Source organism: Hemitrygon akajei, chromosome 22, assembly GCF_048418815.1.
Source record: "Hemitrygon akajei chromosome 22, sHemAka1.3, whole genome shotgun sequence".
In the NCBI taxonomy this organism is placed as follows: Eukaryota; Metazoa; Chordata; class Chondrichthyes; order Myliobatiformes; family Dasyatidae; genus Hemitrygon; species Hemitrygon akajei.
The window spans coordinates 65,884,403-65,903,416 of record NC_133145.1 but is presented as its reverse complement, the minus strand read 5'-3'; the positions used below and the strand labels follow the sequence as shown (position 1 = coordinate 65,903,416).

At 45.4% G+C, this 19,014-nt stretch overlaps 1 protein-coding gene across 5 annotated transcripts in view; it reads left to right on the top strand.

Annotated features, from left to right (window-relative positions):
• LOC140714904 (inactive rhomboid protein 2-like) overlaps positions 1–19,014 on the top strand; it is a 95,599-nt gene that overhangs the window by 22,830 nt on the left and 53,755 nt on the right. For all 5 annotated transcript variants that reach the window (XM_073026574.1, XM_073026576.1, XM_073026573.1 and 2 more), the window contains exons 5-8: positions 4,421–4,540; positions 4,624–4,733; positions 14,018–14,221; positions 15,678–15,789. In XM_073026574.1, the coding sequence (XP_072882675.1) occupies positions 4,421–4,540; positions 4,624–4,733; positions 14,018–14,221; positions 15,678–15,789 (546 nt within the window). The remainder of the gene's footprint in view (positions 1–4,420; positions 4,541–4,623; positions 4,734–14,017; positions 14,222–15,677; positions 15,790–19,014) is intronic.

The window sequence follows — 19,014 nt, the reverse complement described above, 5'->3', positions numbered from 1 at the left end:
GATGTTGGAATGCTCCTCTTGCAGGATGTGGGAAGTATAGGAAGTAACATATATAGGCAACAGGGAGCAAATAAGGTACTTGAGGAGTATAAAAAGTGCAAAAAAATACTTAAGAACTTAAGAACAATGACACCTGTAAGAAGTGCATCCAGCTGCAGCTCCTAACAAACCACGTTAGGGAACTGGAGCAGGAGCTGGATGACCTCTGGATCATTCGGGAGAATGAGAAGTTTATAGATAGTAGTTTCAGCGAGGTAGTTACACCAAAGGAGCAGCGCACAGGTAATTGGGTTACCGTCAGGCAAGGGAAGGAGAAAGGTCAGGCAGAGCAGTGCTCCCCTGTGGCCATTCCCCTCAACAAAAAGTATACAAATTTGGAAACTGTTGGGGGGGATGACTTACCTGGGACAAGCTGCAGTAGCTGGATCTCTGGCATTGAGTCTGGTTCTGCAGTGCAGAAGGGATGGGGGAAGAAGAAGAGAGCGGTATTGATAGGGGACTCGACAGAGGTACAGACAGGAGGTTCTGTGGTCGTGACAGAGACTCCCGGATGGGTTGTTGCTTCCCGGGTGCCAGGGTCAGGGATGTCTCTGATCGCGTGCACAGCATTCTGAAATGGGAGGGTGAGCAGCCAGATGTCATGGTACACATCGGTACCAAAGACGCAAGAAGAAAGAGTGAGGAGGTCCTGAAGAGTGAGTATAGAGAGCTTGGTAGGAAGTTAAAAAGCAGGACCTTGAGGGTGGTAATCTCAGGATTGCTACCTGTGCCACGTGCCAGTGAGGGTAAGAATTGGATGCTCTGAAGGATGAACACGTGGCTGAGGAACTGGTGTAGGGGGCAGGGTTTCAGATTTCTAGATCATTGGGACCTCTTCTGGGGCAGGTGGGACCTGTACAAGAGAGACGGGTTGCACTTGAACGACAGGGGGACCAATATCCTTGCAGGGAGGTTTGTTAGTGCTATGGGGGGGGGGAGTTTAAACTAGATTTGCAGGGGGATGGGAACCAGAGTGCCAGAGTAGATAGTGCAGCTGGGGTGAAAATAAATGATGTTAAATGTTCATGCAAAGTCACAAATAGAAGGTTTGTATGTAGTGGTAATAATCTTCTGAGGTGTGTCTATTTCAATGCGAGGAGTATTGTGGGGAAGGCTGATGAGCTGAGGGCGTGGATTGACACGCGGAATTATGACATTGTAGTCATTAGTGAAACTTGGCTACAGGAAGGCAGGACTGGCAGCTTAATGTTCCAGGGTTCCAATGTTTCAGATGTGATAGAGGCAGAGGGATGAAGGGTGGGGGAGTGGGAGTGGCATTGCTAGTCAGGAAAAATGTTACAGCAGTGTTCAGGCAGGACAGATTAGAGGGCTTGTCTACAGAGGCCATATGGGTGGAGCTGAGAAACAGGAAAGGTATGACCACATTAATGAGGTTGTATTATAGACCACACAATATTCAGCGAGAATTGGAGGAGCAAATCTGCAGACAGATAGCAGACAACTTCAGGAAACATAAAGTTGTGATAGTAGGGGATTTTAATTTTCCACATATTGATTAGGACTCCCATACTGTTAAAGGTCTAGACGGGTTAGAGTTTGTAAAATGTGTTCAGGAAAGTTTTCTAAATCACTATATAGAGGTCGACTAGAGAGGATGCAATATTAGATCTCCTATTAGGAAACGAGTTAGGCCAGGTGACGGAAGTGTGTGTAGGGGAACACTTTGGTTCCAGTGATCATAACACCATTAGTTTCAACTTGATCATGGATAAAGATCGATCTGGTCCTCAGGTTGAGGTTCTAAACTAGAAAAAGGCCAAATTTGAAGAAATGAGAAAGGATCTAAAAAGTATGGATTGGGATAGGTTGTTCTCTGGCAAGGATTTTGTTGGTAAGTGGGAGGCCTTCAAAGGAGAAATTTTGAGAGTGCAGAGTTTGTATGTTCCTATCAGGATTAAAGGCAAAGTGAAATAAGAATAAGGAACCTTGGTTCTCGAGGGATATTGGAACTCTGATAAAGAAGAGAGAGATGTATAACATGTATAGGCAACAGGGAGATAAAGGTACTTGAGGAGTATAAAAAGTGCAAAAAAATACTTAAGAAAGAAATCAGGAGAGAAAAAAGAAGACATGAGGTAGCTTTGGCAGTTAAGGTGAAGGATAATCCAAAGAGCTTCTACAGGTATATTCAGAGCAAAGGGATAGTAAGGGATAAAATTGGTCCTCTTGAAGATCAGAGTGGTCGGCTAAGTATGGAACCAAAAGAAATGGGGGAGATCTTAAATGGGTTTTTTGCATCTGTATTTACTAAGGAAACTGGCATGGAGTCAATGGAAATAAGGCAAACAAGTAGTGAGGTCATGGAAGCTATACAGATTGAAAAGGAGGAGGTGCTTGCTATCTTGAGGCAAATCAGAGTAGATAAATCCCCAGGACCTGACAGGGTTTTCCCTCAGACCTTGAAGGAGACTAGTGTTGAAATTGCAGAGCCCTGGCAGATATATTTAAAATGTTGGTATCTACGGGTGAGGTGCCGGAGGATTGGAGGATAGCTCATGTTGTTCCGTTGTTTAAAAAAGGCTCTAAAAGTAATCTGGGAAATTATAGGCTGGTAAATTTGACGTCGGTAGTAGGTAAATTATTGGAAGGAGTACTAAGAGATAGGATCTACAAGTCAAGTACTTAGATAGACAGGGACTTATTAGGGAGAGTCAACACGGCTTTGTGCGTGGTAGGTCATATTTAACAAATCTATTGGAGTTTTTCAAGGAGTTTACAAGAAAAGTGGATGAAGGGAAGGCAGTTGAAGTTGTCTACATGGACTTCAGTAAGGCCTTTGACAAGGTCCTGCATGGGAGGTTAGTTAGGAAGATTCAGTCACTAGGTATACATGGTGAGGTATTAAACTGGATTAGGCATTGGCTCAATAGGAGAAGTCAGAGAGTGGTAGTGGAGGATTGCTTCTCTGAGTGGAGGCCTGAGACTAGTGGTGTGCCATAGGGATCAGTGCTGGGTCCATTGTTATTTGTCATCTATATCAATGATCTGGATGATAATGTGGTAACTTGGATCAGCAAATTTGCTGATGATACAAAGATTGGAGGTGTAGTGGACAGTGAGGAAGGTTTTCAAAGCTTGCAGAGGGATTTGGACCAGTTGGAAAAATAGGTTGAAAAATGGCAGATGGAGTTTAATGTGGACAAGTGTGAGGTATTGCACTTTGGAAGGAAAAACCAAGGTAGAACAAACAAGGTAAATGGTAGGGCACTGAGGAGTGCAATAGAACAGAGGGATCTGGGAATGCAGATACAAAATTCCCTAAAAGTGTCATCACAGGTAGATAGGGCAGTAAAGAGACCTTTTGTTACATTGGCCTTTATAAATCAAAGTATTGAGTATAAGAGTTGGAATGTTATGGTGAGATTGTATAAGGTATTGGTGAGGCCGAATTTGGAGTACTGTTTGCAGTTTTGGTCACCGAATTACAGGAAGGATATTAATAAGGTTGAAAGAATGCAGAGAAGGTTTATAAGGATGTTGCCGGGACTTGAGAAACTGAATTACAGAGAAAGGTTGAATAGGTTAGGACTTTATTCCCTGGAAGAATAAGAGGAGATTTGACAGAGGTATATAAAATTATGATCGGTATAGATAGAGTGAATGCAAGCAGGCTTTTTCCACTGAGGCTAGGGGAGAAAAAAAAACAGAGGACATGGGTTAAGGGTGAAGGGGGAAAAGTTTAAAGGGAACATTAGTGGGGCTTCTTCACACAGAGAGTGGTGGGAGTGTGGAATGAGCTGCCAGATGAAGTGGTAAATGCAGGCTCACTTTTAACATTTAAGAAAAACTTGGACAGGTACATGGATGAGAGGTGTATGGAGGGTTATGGTCCAGGTGCAGGTCAGTGGAACTAGGCAGAAAAATGGTTCAGCACAGCCAAGAAGGGCCAAAAGGGCCTGTTTCTGTGCTGTAATGTTCTATGGTTCTATTAATTATAGACTCCAACATCTTCCCAACCACTAAGATATAGGCATACAGTATATGTTTCCTTTCTTCAACCTCCCTTCCACTCCTTCTTGAAGAGTGGAGTGATATTTGCAATTTTCCAGTGCTCCAGAACCATTCCAGAATCTAGTGATTCTTGGAAGATAATTACTAATGCCTCCGCAATCTCTTCAGCCACCTCTTTCAGAACCCTGGTCCAGGTGATTTATCTACCTTCAGATCTTTTAGTTTCCCAAGAACTTTGTCTGTCCTAACAGTGACCACTACACTCACTTTTACCCTCTGACACTCTGGTGCTCAAGCTCTCATTCTCTTACACCAAATCCCCCCTTACAATCTGCATTCAGGACACCTGAAGAGTTGTATCAGAAGCATAAACCTCAGTCTTAATCACTTGTGCTCATTTCTATCGCAGGGACAACCTTTGCTAGAGAGTTCTAGAAGCAGAGTCAGAAGAAGCTTTGCTTACCCCAGTTACTTGGAAGAAGAAACAGTTGGTGGCGTGGATCCACTGGAATATTCCTTCTTTACAAAGGCAAGAATTTCTGTCATCTCTGAGCTGGAGCTGAGGGAAATGGGACAGCCAGGAGATGACAATGTCTCTGTTTCTAATCACAGGTGGGGCATCCAGATGAAATTTTGTTGACCCCAGATGACGTGTTTGATTCACCACTGCCTTCAGCGTACTGTGAGAAGGAGTTCCAGTCACCAACACTCCCATCAACCAAGTAAGGCACTGATTGGTCGTCATGATGAGAAGTGTGTGTCTGATGGCTCTGCACCAAAGTGAATAGACACAGTCTTCAGAATCACATCTGTTCTCTGTCCCAAAACTGTGTGATGGGATGGTGTGGAGGGAGGGTCACTTTGTCTGACCACAGGAGTGTGTGACAGGATGGTGTGGAGGGAGTTTTCCTCTGTTTCTGACTCCAAGACTGTGTGATGGGACAGTGTGGAGGGAGGGTCACTCTGTGTCAGACCCCAGGAGTGTGTGATGGGATGGTGTAGACTAGAGGGAGCTTCACTCTGTGTCTGACCATAGGAGTATGTGATGGGACAGTGTGGAGGGAGTTTGCCTGTGTCTGATGGGATGGTATAAAGGGAACTTTACTTTGTGTCTGACTCTGGGAGTCTGTGATGTGACATTGCAGTAGGAGCATCACTCTGTATCGGACTCCAGAAGTGTGTGATGGGACATTGTAGTGGGAACGTCACGTCTGACCCTGAGAGTGTGTGATGGGACAGTGAGAAGGGAGCTTCACTCTCTGACTCTGATGGTGTGTGACAGGATGTTGTGGAGGGAGCTTTTCTCTGTGTCTGACCATGGGAGTGCGTGATGGGACGGTGTTGAGAGATCTCAACTGTGTCTGATTCCAGGGGTGTGTGATGGAACGGTGTGGAGGGAGCTTTCCTCTGTTCTGATGCCAAGACTGTGTGATGGGATGGCATGGAGAGAGCTTCACTCTGCGTCTGACCCTAAGAGTGTGTTATGCAAGTGTCATACTGCATTTAATCTTGGGATCAGCCACGGACCCATGGATAGCCATTATTGTATGATAGGATGGTGTGGAGGGAGGATCACTCTGTCTGACCTTTTTTTTATAAAATATCTTTATTACAAATTCAGTGTTACAATATATACAAACCAGTGACTAAAACAATTACTACACTTCTACTAGACAAATGACAAATTAAAATGTTTCCATCTCTGTCAATGATGGCGCTAATCCCCCACAGGATTAACAGTCCCAGGACGCCTCTGTGGTCCCCATTGGCTTTGCATGTTCACTCTCAATGATTAGCCGGGCACGGACGTACCCCCTAAACATTGCCAGGTAGTCTGCCTGGGGAAATCCCTTCACCACCTGTTTCCAGGACCCATGGATAGCTGTTTTCGCTAGCGCCAGGAGCAAGTTGACAAGGACATCTTCATCACTCTAGCCCCCCCCCCCCCCGCCTTACTGGATGACTGTATAAATAGGGTGGGACTAAAATGTAACCAGAAGGCAAGAAACATCCCTCGCAGATACGCAAAAAGGGGCTGCAGCCTCGCACACTCCATGTACATGTGTTACATGGTCTCCTCCAGACCGCAGAAGTGAGATGCAGATGGGAGATCTATATACAAACTAAGGAACCTGTTACAGGGCACCGCTCTATGCAGCAGCCTCCACCCCAGATCCCCCAGGTGCATGGGAAGAACTCCCTCGTAAAGGCATTTCCATTGGGGACTCCCCCTTACCTCCAGGAGGAAAGACACGCTGCCATGGCGTGTTGGGACGTTGGACAAGGGCTAGGAAGTGGAGGGTGTGGAGCAGCAGCCTATGCAGGTACCTCCCACTTGCATCCCTGAATGAGATTATGGGTGTTGAGGAGAGGCAGTTCAAATTGTGTTGGCTCAGCTCTTGGATAAGATTACGGGGCTTGGGTCCAATAAGCAGATCCGGTGGTGTGGAAGTGAGCCAGTTCAGTAGCTCCACACACCTGAGCTGCACCGACATCCATTGAGGTAGGGCAGGGCTGGCCCAGGACTCCACCGTCTGCCAGAACAGAGGACCATGTTCCAGACTCTCAGAGAGTCCTGATAGAAGCTGGGCAGACTCTGCAAAGCAGCACTGCTGACGCTCGCCGGTGTTAGCCGCATCTCTTCGTGAAGACAGCAGCCACTTTGGACAAAGTACGTTGCCAACATGTACCACCTGTGAGGGTGCCTGGTGTACAGGAATCTCTGCAGAGTCCTGAGGTGCAGAGCCAACAGTCGCATTTCCTGGGGTAACAGGAAACACTGGGTCTCTGCTGTGGTCTTGAGTCTCCCAATGAGAAAGGGCAGACAACCAGTGTGTGTCCATTTGTCTCTGTCTGATCCCAGGAGTGTGTGATGGGACCATGTGGAGGGAGTTTTCCTCTGTGTCTAACCCCGGGAGTGTGTGGTGAGACAGTGTGGAGGGAGCTTTCCTCTGTGTCTGACCCTGGGAATGTGTGATGGGATATTGCAGTGGGAGCGTCACTCTGTGTTTGATCTATGATGTGTGTGATAGGACAGTGTCGAGAGACCTTTCCTCTGTGTCTGACCCAAAGAGCATGTGATGGGACAGTATGGAAGGAGCTTTCCTCTGTGTCTAACACCGTGAGTGTGTGATGGGACATTGTAGTGGGAGCATCACTCTGTGTCTGATTTCGGGAGTGTGTGATGTGATGTTGTGGAGAGAGATTTCTTCTGTTTCTGAAGGCACAACTCTGATGGGATGGTGTGAAGGGAGATTCACTCTGCATCTGACCCCAGGAGTGTGTTATTGGATGGTGTGGAGGGTGCTTTCCTGTGCCTGACCCTAAGAATGTGTAATGGGATGCTGTTGGGAGGGGCTTCATACTGTGACTGACCTCAGGAGTGTGTGTGGTGGGACAGTGTTCAGGAAACTGAATACAGCCTCTTGCTTTTCAATCAATGCAAGAGGGTGAGAGTGGAAGACCGAAGCATCACGGAGGGAAGCTCACTTTTCTTTAACTGATCGGGGAAAAGAGGCTAGATTGCGCAGGTGCGTGATGTAGCGCACCAAGGTTTAAAAGAAAGTCCGCCATATACAGCAGCCATCGTCAGAGTGGGACGGCTTTGGCTCAATCAGGCTTCGGCGAGAAGCAGGCAGAGGCAAGGGTAGGTTCTGGTGAGTTTCTGTTTTTCTTCTTTTTTTTTTGTTCAGACTAGAGAATATGCCAGGCAGGATGTTGAAATGCTCCTCTTGCAGGATGTGGGAAGTCAGGGAGACCTCTGGTGTCCCTGGCAACGATACCTGCAAGAAGTGCATCCAGCTGCAGCTCCTAACAGACTGTGTTAGGGAACTGGAGCAGGAGCTAGATGACCTCTGGATCATTTGGGAGACTGAACAGTTTATAGATAGTAGCTTCCTGGAGGTAGTTACACCTAAGGAACAGGGCACAGGTAATTGGGTTACCGTCAGGTGAGGGAAGAGGAAAGGGCAGGTAGTGCAGGGTTCCTCTGTGGCCATTCCCCTCCAAAACAGGTATACCGATTTGGATACTGTTGGGGGAGATGGCTTACCTGGGACAAGCTGTGGCAGCCGGAGCTCTGGCACTGAGTCTGGTTCTGCAGTGCAGAAAGGAGGGAGGAAGAAGAGGAGAGCAGTAGTGATAGGGGACTCCATAGTCAGGGGTACAGACAGGAGATTCTGGGGTTGTGACAGAGACTCCCGGATGGTTTGTTGCCTCTCGGGTGCCAGAGTCAGGGGTGTCTCTGATCACGTGCACAGCATTCTTAAGTGGGAGGGTGATCAGCCAGATGTCGTAGTACACATCAGTACCAATGACATAGGTAGAAAGAGTGAGGAGGTCCTGAAGAGTGAGTACAGAGAGCTTGGTAGGAAGTTGCAAAACAGGACCACGAGGGTAGTAATCTCCGGATTGCTGCCTCTGCCACATGCCAGTGAGGGTAAGAGTAGGATGCTTTGGCAGATGAACACGTGGCTGAGAAACTGGTGTAGGGGGCAGGGTTTCAGATTTCTAGATCATTGGGACCTCTTCTGGGGCAGGTGGGACTTGTACAAGAGAGACGGGTTACACCTGAACTACAAGGGGACCAATATACTTGCGGGGAGGTTTGCTAGTGTCATTGGGGAGGGTTTAAACTAAAATTGCAGGAGGATGGGAACCAGAGTGCTAGAGTAGATAGTGGAATGGGGGTAAAAATAAATAATGTTAGTAGTTCATGCAAAGTCTCAAATAGTAAGGTTGTTGTTGGTGGTAATAATCTTCTGAGGTGTGTATATTTCAATGCGAGGAGTATTGTGGGAAAGGCAGATGAGCTGAGGGCCTGGATTGACATCTGGAATTATGACATCATAGCTATTACTGAAACTTGGCTACAGGAGGGGCAGGACTGGCAGCTTAATGTTCCAGGGTTCTGATGTTTCAGACGTGATAGAGGCAGAGGGATGAAGGGTGGGGGGGGGGGGGGGTGTGGCTTTGCTAGTCAGGGAAAATATTACAGCAGTGCTGCGGCAGGACAGATTAGAGGGCTTGTCTACTGAGGCCATATGGGTGGAGCTGAGAAACAGGAAAGGTCTGACCACATTAATGGGGTTGTATTATAGACCACCCAATAGTAAGCGAGAATTGGAGGAGCAAATCTGCAGAGAGATAACAGACAACTGCAGGAGACAGAAAGTTCTGATTGTAGGGGATTTTAATTTTCCACACATTGATTGGGACTCCCATACTGTTAAAGGTCTAGATGGGTTAGAGTTTGTGAAATGTGTTCAGGAAAGGTTTCTAAATCAATATATAGATGTACCAACTAGGGAGGATGCAATATTAGATCTCCTATTAGGAAATGAGTTAGGGCAGGTGACGGAATTGTGTGTAGGGGAACACTTTGGTTCCAGTGATCATAATGTCATTAGTTTCAACTTGATCATGGATAAAGATAGATCTGGTCCTCGGGTTGAAATTCTAAACTGGAAAAAGGCCAAATTTGAAGAAATGAGAAAGGATCTAAAAAGCATAGATTGGGACAGGTTGTTCTCTGGCAAGGATTTTGTTGGTAAGTGGGAGGCCTTCAAAGGAGAGATTTTGAGAGTGCAGAGTTTGTATGTTCCGGTCAGGGTTAAAAGCAAAATGAATAAGAATAAGGAACCTTGGTTCTTGAGGGATATTGGAACTCTGATAAAGAAGGTGTATAACATGTATAGGCAACAGGGAGGAAATAAAGTGCTTGAGGAGTATAAAAAGAGTAAGAAAATACTTAAGAAAGAGATCAGGAGGGCTAAAAGAAGACATGAGGTTGCTTTGACAGTCAGGGTGAAGGATAATCCTAAGAGCTTCTACAGGTATGTTAAGAGCAAAAGGATAGTAAGGGATAAAATTGGTCCTCTTGAAGATCAGAGTGATCGGCTAAGTATGGAACCAAAAGAAATGGGGGAGATCTTAAATGGGTTTTTTGCATCTGTATTTACTAAGGAAGCTGGAATGGAGTCTGTGGAAACAAGGCAAACAAGTAGGGAGGTCATGGAACTTATCCGGATTAAAGAGGAGGATGTGCTTGATGTCTTGGGGCAAATCAGAGTAGATAAATCCCCAGGACCCGACAGGGTATTGTCTCGGACCTTGAAGGAGACTAGTGTTGAAATTGCAGCGGCCCTGGCAGATATATTTAAAATGTCAATATCCACGGGTCAAGTGCCGGAGGATTGGAGGATAGCTCATGTAGTTCCATTGTTTAAAAAAGGCTCAAAAAGTAAGCTGGGAAATTATAGGCTGGTAAGTTTGACATTGGTAGTAGGTAAATTATTGGAAGGAATACTAAGAGATAGGATCTACAAGAATTTGGATAGCCAGGGACATTAGAAAAAGTCAGCATGGCTTTGTGCATGGTAGGTCATGTTTAACCAATCTATTAGAGCTTTTCGAGGAAGTTACCAGGAAAGTGGATGAAGGAAAGGCAGTTGATGTTGTCTACATGGACTTCAGTAAGGCCTTTGACAAGGTCCCGCATGGGAGGTTAGTTAGGAAGATTCAGTCGCTAGGTATATATGGAGAGGTAGTAAATGGGATTAGACATTGGCTCAATGGAAGAAGCCAGAGAGTGGTAGTGGAGGATTGCTACTCTGAGTGGAGGCCTGTGAGTAGTGGTGTGCCACAGGGATCAGTGCTGGGTCCATTGTTATTTGTCATCTATATCAATGATCTGGATGATAATGTGGCAAACTGGATCAGCAAATTTGCTGATGATACAAAGATTGGAGGTGTAGTGGACAGTGAGGAAGGTTTTCAAAGCTTGCAGAGGGATTTGGACCAGTTGGAGGAATGGGCTGAAAAATGGCAGATGGAGTTTAATGTGGACAAGTGTGAGGTATTGCACTTCGGAAGGTCAAACCAAGGTAGAACATACAAGGTAAATGGTAGGACACTGAGGAGTGCAGTAGAACAGAGGGATCTGGGAGTACAGATACATAATTCCCTAAAAGTGGCTTCACAAGTAGATAGGGTTGTAAAGAAAGCTTTTGGTACATTAGCCTTTATAAATCAAAGTATTGAGTATAAGAGTTGGAATGTAATGGTGAGGTTGTATAAGACATTGGTAGACCGAATTTTGAGTATTGTGTGCAGTTTTGGTCACCGAATTACAGGAAGGATATTAATAAGGTTGAAAGAGTACAGAGAAGGTTTACAAGGATGTTGCCGGGATTTGAGAAACTGAGTTACAGAGAAAGGTTGAATAGGTTAGGACTTTATTCCCTGGAGCGTAGGAGAATGAGGGGTGATTTGATAGAGGTGTATAAAATTATGTTGGGTATAGATAGAGTGAATGCAAGCAGGCTTTTTCCACTGAGGCCAGGGGAGAAAAAAACCAGAGGTCATGGGTTAACGGTGAAGGGGAAAATGTTTAAAGGGAACATTGGGGGGGGGGGGCTTCTTCACGCAGAGAGTGGTGGGAGTGTGGAATGAGCTGCCAGATGAAGTGGTGAATGCGGGCTCACTTTTGACATTTAAGAAAAACTTGGACAGGTATATGGATGAGAGGGGTTTGGAGGGATATGGCCCAGGTGCAGGTCAGTGGGACTAGGCAGAAAAATGGTTTGGCACAGCCAGGAAGGGCCAAAAGGCCTGTTTCTGTGCTGTAATGTTCTATGGTTCTATGGAAACTCCTCTGTGTCTTATCCCAGGAGTATGTGAAGGGATGGGATAGAGGAAGTTTCACTCTGCGTCTGGAATAGGGATGGGGGGGTGGGATCGGATAGGAGAGGACAGAAGGCCGTGGAAGAAAGAAAAGGGGAAGGAGCACCAGAGGGAGGTGTTGAGCAGGTAAGGAGATAAGGTGAGAGGGAAATGGGAATGGGGAATTTTGAAGGGGGGTATTCTGGAAGTTTGAGAAATTGATGTTCATGCCATCAGATTGGAAGCTATCCAGACGGAATACAATGTGTTGGCTCTCCAACCTGAGTGTAGCCTCATCGTGACAGTGGAGGAGGAAATTAACTTATCATGTCTGAATGGGATTGGGAAGTGAAATTAAAATGAGTGGCCACTTAGAGATCCCGCTTTTTCTGGTGGTTGGAACATAGGTGCTCAGCGAAGCAGTCTCCCAATCTACGTCAGGTCTCTTTTTAGTGAGTCGTTACGGGTGGAACTGAGTAAGTAATAAGGAAGATATGACAATGTTCTTTCTTTTTACAATATTTTTATTCAGAAGAAAAAAACAAGATTTACAGAGTGCAACACATAAATACATCTCAACATAACTTGTGTACATTCATATATTGTAATAAAATTGATCAAAATGTTATAGCATAACACATAAAGGTATACCACTCTGTAATCAAAAATTTAAAGAAAGGTCATACATCATAAAATAAATTTTTTATATAAAAAAGACTATGACAATGTTAACGGGGCTATATTATAGATCACTCAACAGTCCAGGATATTTAGAGGAAAAAATTTGCAGAGATCACAGACTGTTGCAAAGAAACATAATGTTGTTATAGTAGGTGATTTTAACTTTCCACATATTGACTGGGACTCCCGTATTGTTAAAAAAAACCAGATGGGACAGAGTTTGTCAAATATGTTCAGGAAAGTTTTCTTAATCAGTGCGTAGAAGTCTCAATGAGAGAGTGTGCGATTCTTGATCTGCTGTCAGGGAATGAGACAGGGCAGGTGACAGACGTTTTTTGTAGAGGAACACTTTGCATTTAGTGATCACAATGTCATTAGTTTCAAAGTAAATATGGAAAAAGATAGTTCTAGTCCATGGGTTGAGATTCTAAGTTGGATAAAGGCCAATTTTGATGGTTTCATAAAGGATCTGGCAAGTGTGGATTGAGACAGGCTGTTTTCTGGCAAAGGTGTACCTGGAAAGTGGGAGGCCTCCAAAGTGAAATTTTGCAAGTACAAAGCTTGTATGTGTTTGTCAGAATAAAAGGTGAAGATAGCGGGCTTAGGGAACCACCAGCACAAGAAAATCTGCAGATGCTGGAAATCCAAGCAATACACACAAAATACTGGAGGAACTCAGCAGGCCAGACAACATCTACAGAATAAACAGCCAATGTTTCGGGCTGAGACCTTTCATCAATGTCATGAACTCTTTACAGATTACAGAGGAGGAGATGTTTGCTGTCTTAAGGCAAATTAGGGTGAATAAATCCCCAGGGTCTGACAAGGTATTCCCTCAGACCCTGCAGGAGGCAAGTGCAGAAATTTCTGGGGTTATAGCAGAGATATTTAAGTTCATCTCTTGTGACAGGTGAGATGCCAGAGGATTGGTGGATAGCCAATGTTGTTTTGCTGTTCAAGAAAGGTTCTAAAAATAAACCAAGAAATTATAGGCTGGTGAGCCTGATATCAGTAGTGGGAAACTTATTGAAATGTATTCTAAAGGACTGGATATGTGAGCATTTGGATAGACATGGACTGATTAAGGATAGTCAGCATGGTTTCATGCATGAAAGGTCATTTCTAACCAATCTTCTAGTGTTTTTCAAGGAAGATACGAGGAAAGTTGATAAAGGCAAAGCAGTGGATGTTGCCTACATGGATTTTAGCAAGGCATTTGACAAGGTCCTGCATGAGAGGTTGGTCAAGAAGGTTTAATGGCTCGGCATTCAAGATGAGGTAGTAAATTGTATTAGACATTGGCTTTGTAGGAGAAGTCGGAGAGTGGTAGTAGACTGCAGGCCTATGAACAGTGGTGTGCACAGGGATTGGAGCGGGGTGTGTGAGTGTGGATGCTGTTGGGCTATGCGGGTATTGTCGGGGTGTGCAGGTATGGTCACAGTGTGCGGCTGTTGTTGGGGTGTGCATGTGCAGGTGTTGTTGGGGTGTGTGGGTATTGTCAGGGCATGCAGCTGTTGGGGTCGAGGTGTGCGGGTATTGCCCAGGTGTGCATGTGTGGATGTTGTCAAGGTGTGTGGCTGTTGTCAAGGTATGCAGTGCGGTGATGTTATATTCGCCTGTCTGCAAGTCTTCACACCAAGGTCTGTTGTTGATTTGCTCTCAGATATGCTGAGGGGTTGCCTAACATAACCAGTGCTGAGACCCATGGTCGGGGGTCACACATCACACCGCAGGTTCGACGCTCTATGTTTGACAGGAAGAAGCGTCAGTACGGACTGGGGATTGTGGGAAGGTGGCTCAACCGGAGGTACCGCCGCTCACTGAGTATCAGCACCTGTGACAAACTTCAGCATCTGCACACTCACAGGTATGTACATTGTACCCCACTATTCACTGACATGTCACCTTCACACGCACGGGTGTGTATGTTGTACCGTACTCGTGGCTGATCCAATTTTCCTCTCAGCCTTCTCCCTATATCCCTTCATACCTGACCAAACAGGATTCCATTGACCACTGCCTTGAATATATGTAACTCTTGGCCTCCACAGCTGCCTGTAGCAAAGAATTCCACAGATTCGCCCCTCTCTGGATAAAGAAATTCATCCTCATTTCTGTTGTAAAAGGGCGCTGTTCTATTCTGAGGCTGTGCCCTCTAGTCTTAGATTCTCCCACCATAGGAAACATCCTCTCCACATCCACTCTATCAAGGCCTTTCACCATTCAATAGGTTTCAATGGTCACCCCTCATTCTTCTGAATTCTAGTGAATACAGGCCCAGAGCCATCAGACGCTCTTCATATGACAAGGCATTCAATCATGGAATCATTTTAATGAACTTCCTTTGAATCCTCTCCAGTTTCAACACATCCTTTCTATGATAAGGAGCCCAAACCTGCTCACAACACTCTGGGTGACGCCTCACCAGTTCTTTATAAAGTCTCAACATTACATCCTTGTTTTTATATTTTAGTCCTCTTGAAATGAATGCTAACATTGCATTTGCCTTCCTCATTACAGTGTCAACCTACAAACTAACTTTCAGGGAATCCTGCACAAGAGATCCCAAGTCCCCTTGCACTTCTTTTTTTTTGTATTTTCTCTCCATTTAGAAAATACTCTACCCTTTTATTTCTTTTACCAAAGTGCATTACCGTACATTTCCCAACACTGTATTCCATCTGCCATTTCTTTGCCCATTCACCTAATTTGTCTAAGTCCTCTTGTAGCCTCTCTACTCCCTCAAAACTACCTACCCTTTCCAGCTACCTTCATATTGTCTCCAAACTTCGCAGCAAAACCATCAATTACATCATCCAAATCATTGACATTTAAGGTCCCAACACAGAACCTTGTGGAACACCACTAGTCTCCGGCAGCCAACCACTCTTTGCCTTCTGCCAACCAGCTTTATCCATGCTTGAATCTTTACTGCAATACATGGGCTCGTAGCTTGATAAGCAGTGCTCAGTCCTTAGACACTGGACCTGATTGAAGTCCTCTCCACTTCTCTCCAAATTTACGGTCCGGTTTGGCCCCAGTCAAAGCTCAATGTATGTAAATGATCATTTCTCACTGACCCTTCACCTCCACATGAACAGTAGAGTGCTCTCTCGGTCACTCCATCCCTCCCCTCTCCTCCTTTACCCTCCACTACGTTCCCCTCACCTCCCCCCACACAAGTGTTCCCTGCACTACAATCACTCTGGTCCACCCACTCTCAGCCTCACTATCTTTTCTTTCCTCTGTCCTTGTTCTGGTTTGTAGCCCCCGAACCCTGACACTGGAGCCCCTTATCCATTTAACAGGTGTTTATTTTCCAGGCCATACTTTACCTATTGGATCACCTCTGTTCACATCGTGGTGACCGTGCTAGCGATCTGTACCTATGGCATCGCACCAGTGGGATTTGCCCAGCGTGTAAAAACACAGTTGGTAAGTATGTTTGGTACTTCCAGCAGAAAATCCCACCAGATCCTGCTGATGTACACCAGTTATCTCCAGCAGCCTCTGCTGGTATTTACTGTTTCCCTCCAGCACCTACTGGTGTTCACCATACCACTTCTCTCCAGAAGCACCTGCTGGTGTTCACTGTACCAATCTAGTTGGTTATGCTGGTGTTCACCCTTTATCTCCTGTAGCCCCCGCTGGTGTTCACCATCAACCTCGCACAGACCCCACTGGTGTAGCTGGGTGACTGTCAAGAGGAATGGAAATGCGAACAGGCAGTCAGTGCAGAGCACCCCATGGCCATTCCCCTGAATAATAAGTATATTGTTTTGGATACTGTTGTGAGGGATGACCTCCCAGGGGAATGCCATGGACACCAAGTTACTAGCACTGAGCATGGGTCTGTGGTGCAGAAAAGAAAGAGGGAGAAGAGGGGAGCTGTAGTGATAGGCGACTCGATAGTCAGAGGAACAGACAAGGAGATTCGGTGGATATGAATGGGACACCTGAATGGTATGTTGTTTCCCAAGTACCAGGGTCAGGGACATCTCGGATAACGTCCACAACATTCTGGAGAGGGAGGGTGAGCAGCCAGATGTCTTGGTACATATTGGTACCTATGACAGAGGAAAGAAAAGCAAAAAGGTCCTGAAAAGAGAATTTAGAGAGCTAGGCAGAAAGCTGAGAAGCAGAACCTCCCGGGTAGTAATTTCTGCATTGTTGCCTTTGCCATGCATCAGTGAGGGTAGAAACAGGCTGATTTGGTAAATTAATACATGGCTGAGAAGCTGGGACAGAGCTTCAGGTTCTTGGATCATTGGGATCTCTTCTGGGGGAGGTATGACCTGTTCAAAAGTGACGGTGGCACCTGAACCTGAGGGCATCCAATATTCTCGCGGGCAGGTTTGTTAGAGCTGTTGGGGAGGATTAAGCTAATTTGGTAGGGGGATGGGAACCGGAATAAAGGGTCTCAGGATAGGACGGATGGTAACAAAGCAAAGATAGTGTGCAGTCAGACTGTCAGGAAGAGCAGGCAGATGATAGGACATAATTGCAGCTAGCAGGGAGCGTATCAGTGTATTGGAGATGCAGAATCAAAAAGGGTAGCAAATACAGGACTCAAAGTGTTATATCTCACCTACAGCACAATATAGGTCCTTCAGCCCACAATGCTGTGCTGAGCATGTACTTACTTTAGAAATTACCTAGGGTTACCCATAGCCCTCTATTTTTCTAAGCTCCATGTACCTATCCAGGAGTCTCTTAAAAGACCTTACTGTATCTTCCTCCAACACTATTGCCGGCAACCCATTCCACGCACTCACCACTCTCTGCGTAAAAAAACTTGCACCTGACATCTCCTCTGTATCCACTTACAAGCACCTTAAAACTGTGTCTTCTTGTGTTAGCCATTTCAGCCCTGGGAAAAAGCCTCTGACTATCCACATGATCAATGCTTCTCATCATCTTGTACACCTCTATCATGTCACCTCTCATTTTCCATTGCTCCAAGGAGAAAAGGCCAAGTTCACACAACCTATTCTCATAAGGCATGCACCCCAATCCAGGCAACATCCTTATGAATTTTCTCTCCACCCTTTCTTTAGTTTCCACATCTTTCCTGCAGTAAGGTGATCAGAATTGAACACAGTACTCCAAGTGGGGTCTGACCAGGGTTTTATCAGTTGTAACATTACCTCCCAGCTCTTAAACTCAATCCCACAGTTGATAAAGGCCAATGCACTGTATGCCTTCTTTACCACACAGTCAACCTGCGCAGCAGCTTTGAGTGTCCTATGGACTCGGACCCCAAGATCCCTCTGATCCTCCACACTCCCAAGAGTCTTACCATTAATACTATATTCTGCCATTATATTTGACCTACCAAAATGAACCACCTCACACTTACCTGGGTTGAACTCCATCTTCCACTTCTCAGCCCAGTTTTGCATCCTACCAATGTCCTGTTGTAACCTCTGACAGCCCTCCACATGTTCCACAACACCCTCAACCTTTGTGTCATCAGCAAGGTTACTAACCCATCCCTCCACTTCCTCATCCAGGTCATTTATAAAAATCATGAAGAGAAATGGTCCCAGAACAGATCCCTGAGGCACTCCACTGGTCACCAGCCTCCATGCAGAATATGACCCGTCTACAATCACTTTTTACTTTCTGTGGGCAAGCCAGTTCTGTATCCACAAAGCAATGTCCCCCTTGGATCCCGTGCCTCTTTACTTTCTCAATTAGCCTTGCATGGGGTACCTTATCAAATGTCTTGCTGAAATCCATATACATTACATATACTGCTCTTCTTTCATCAATGTGTTTCGTCACATCCTCAAAAAATTCTATCAGGCTCATAAGGCACAACCTGCCTTTCACAAAGCCAAGATGACTATTCCTAATCTTAATATGCCTCTTCAAATGTTCATAAATCCTTCCTGTCAGGATCTTCTCCATCAGCTTACCAACCACTGAAGTAAGACTCACTGGTCTATAATTTCCTGGGCTATCTCTACTCCCTTTCTTGCATAAGGGAACAACATCTGCAACCCTCCAATCCTCTGGAACGTCTCCCATCCCCATTGATGATGAAAAGATTATCACCAGAGGCTCAGCAATCTTGTCCCTCACTTCTCACAGTAGCCTGGGGTACATCTCGTCTGGTCCTGGTGGATGATCTTGTTGAACTATTACAAATTGTCAGCTATGCTGTGGCCATCAGTGAATCATGGCTGAAGGATGGTTGTAGTTGGGAGCTGAATGCCAAAGTTGTATCGGAGGGATATTAAGGTAGGCAGAGGAGGTGCTATAGCTCTGCTGGTAAAGAATGGCGTCAAATCAGTTGAAAGATATGACATAAGATTGGAAGATGTTGAATCCTTGTGGGTTGAATTAAGAGCTTGCAAGGGGTAAAAGGACCCTGATGGCAGTTACATGCAGGCCTCCCAACAGTAGCTGTGATGTTGATCACAGATTACAACAGGGAATAGAAAAGGAGTGTCAAAAGGGCAATGTTATTGTAGTCATGGGAGATTTCAACATGTAGGTCAATTGGGAAAATCAGTTTGGAAATGGATCACGAGAGAGGGTTTGTTGAATGCCTACTAGAGCAGTTTGTCGTTGAGCCTTCTAGGGGATCAACTATACTGGATTGGGTGTTATGTAATGAACTGGAGATGACTTAAGTTAAAAGAACCCTTAGGA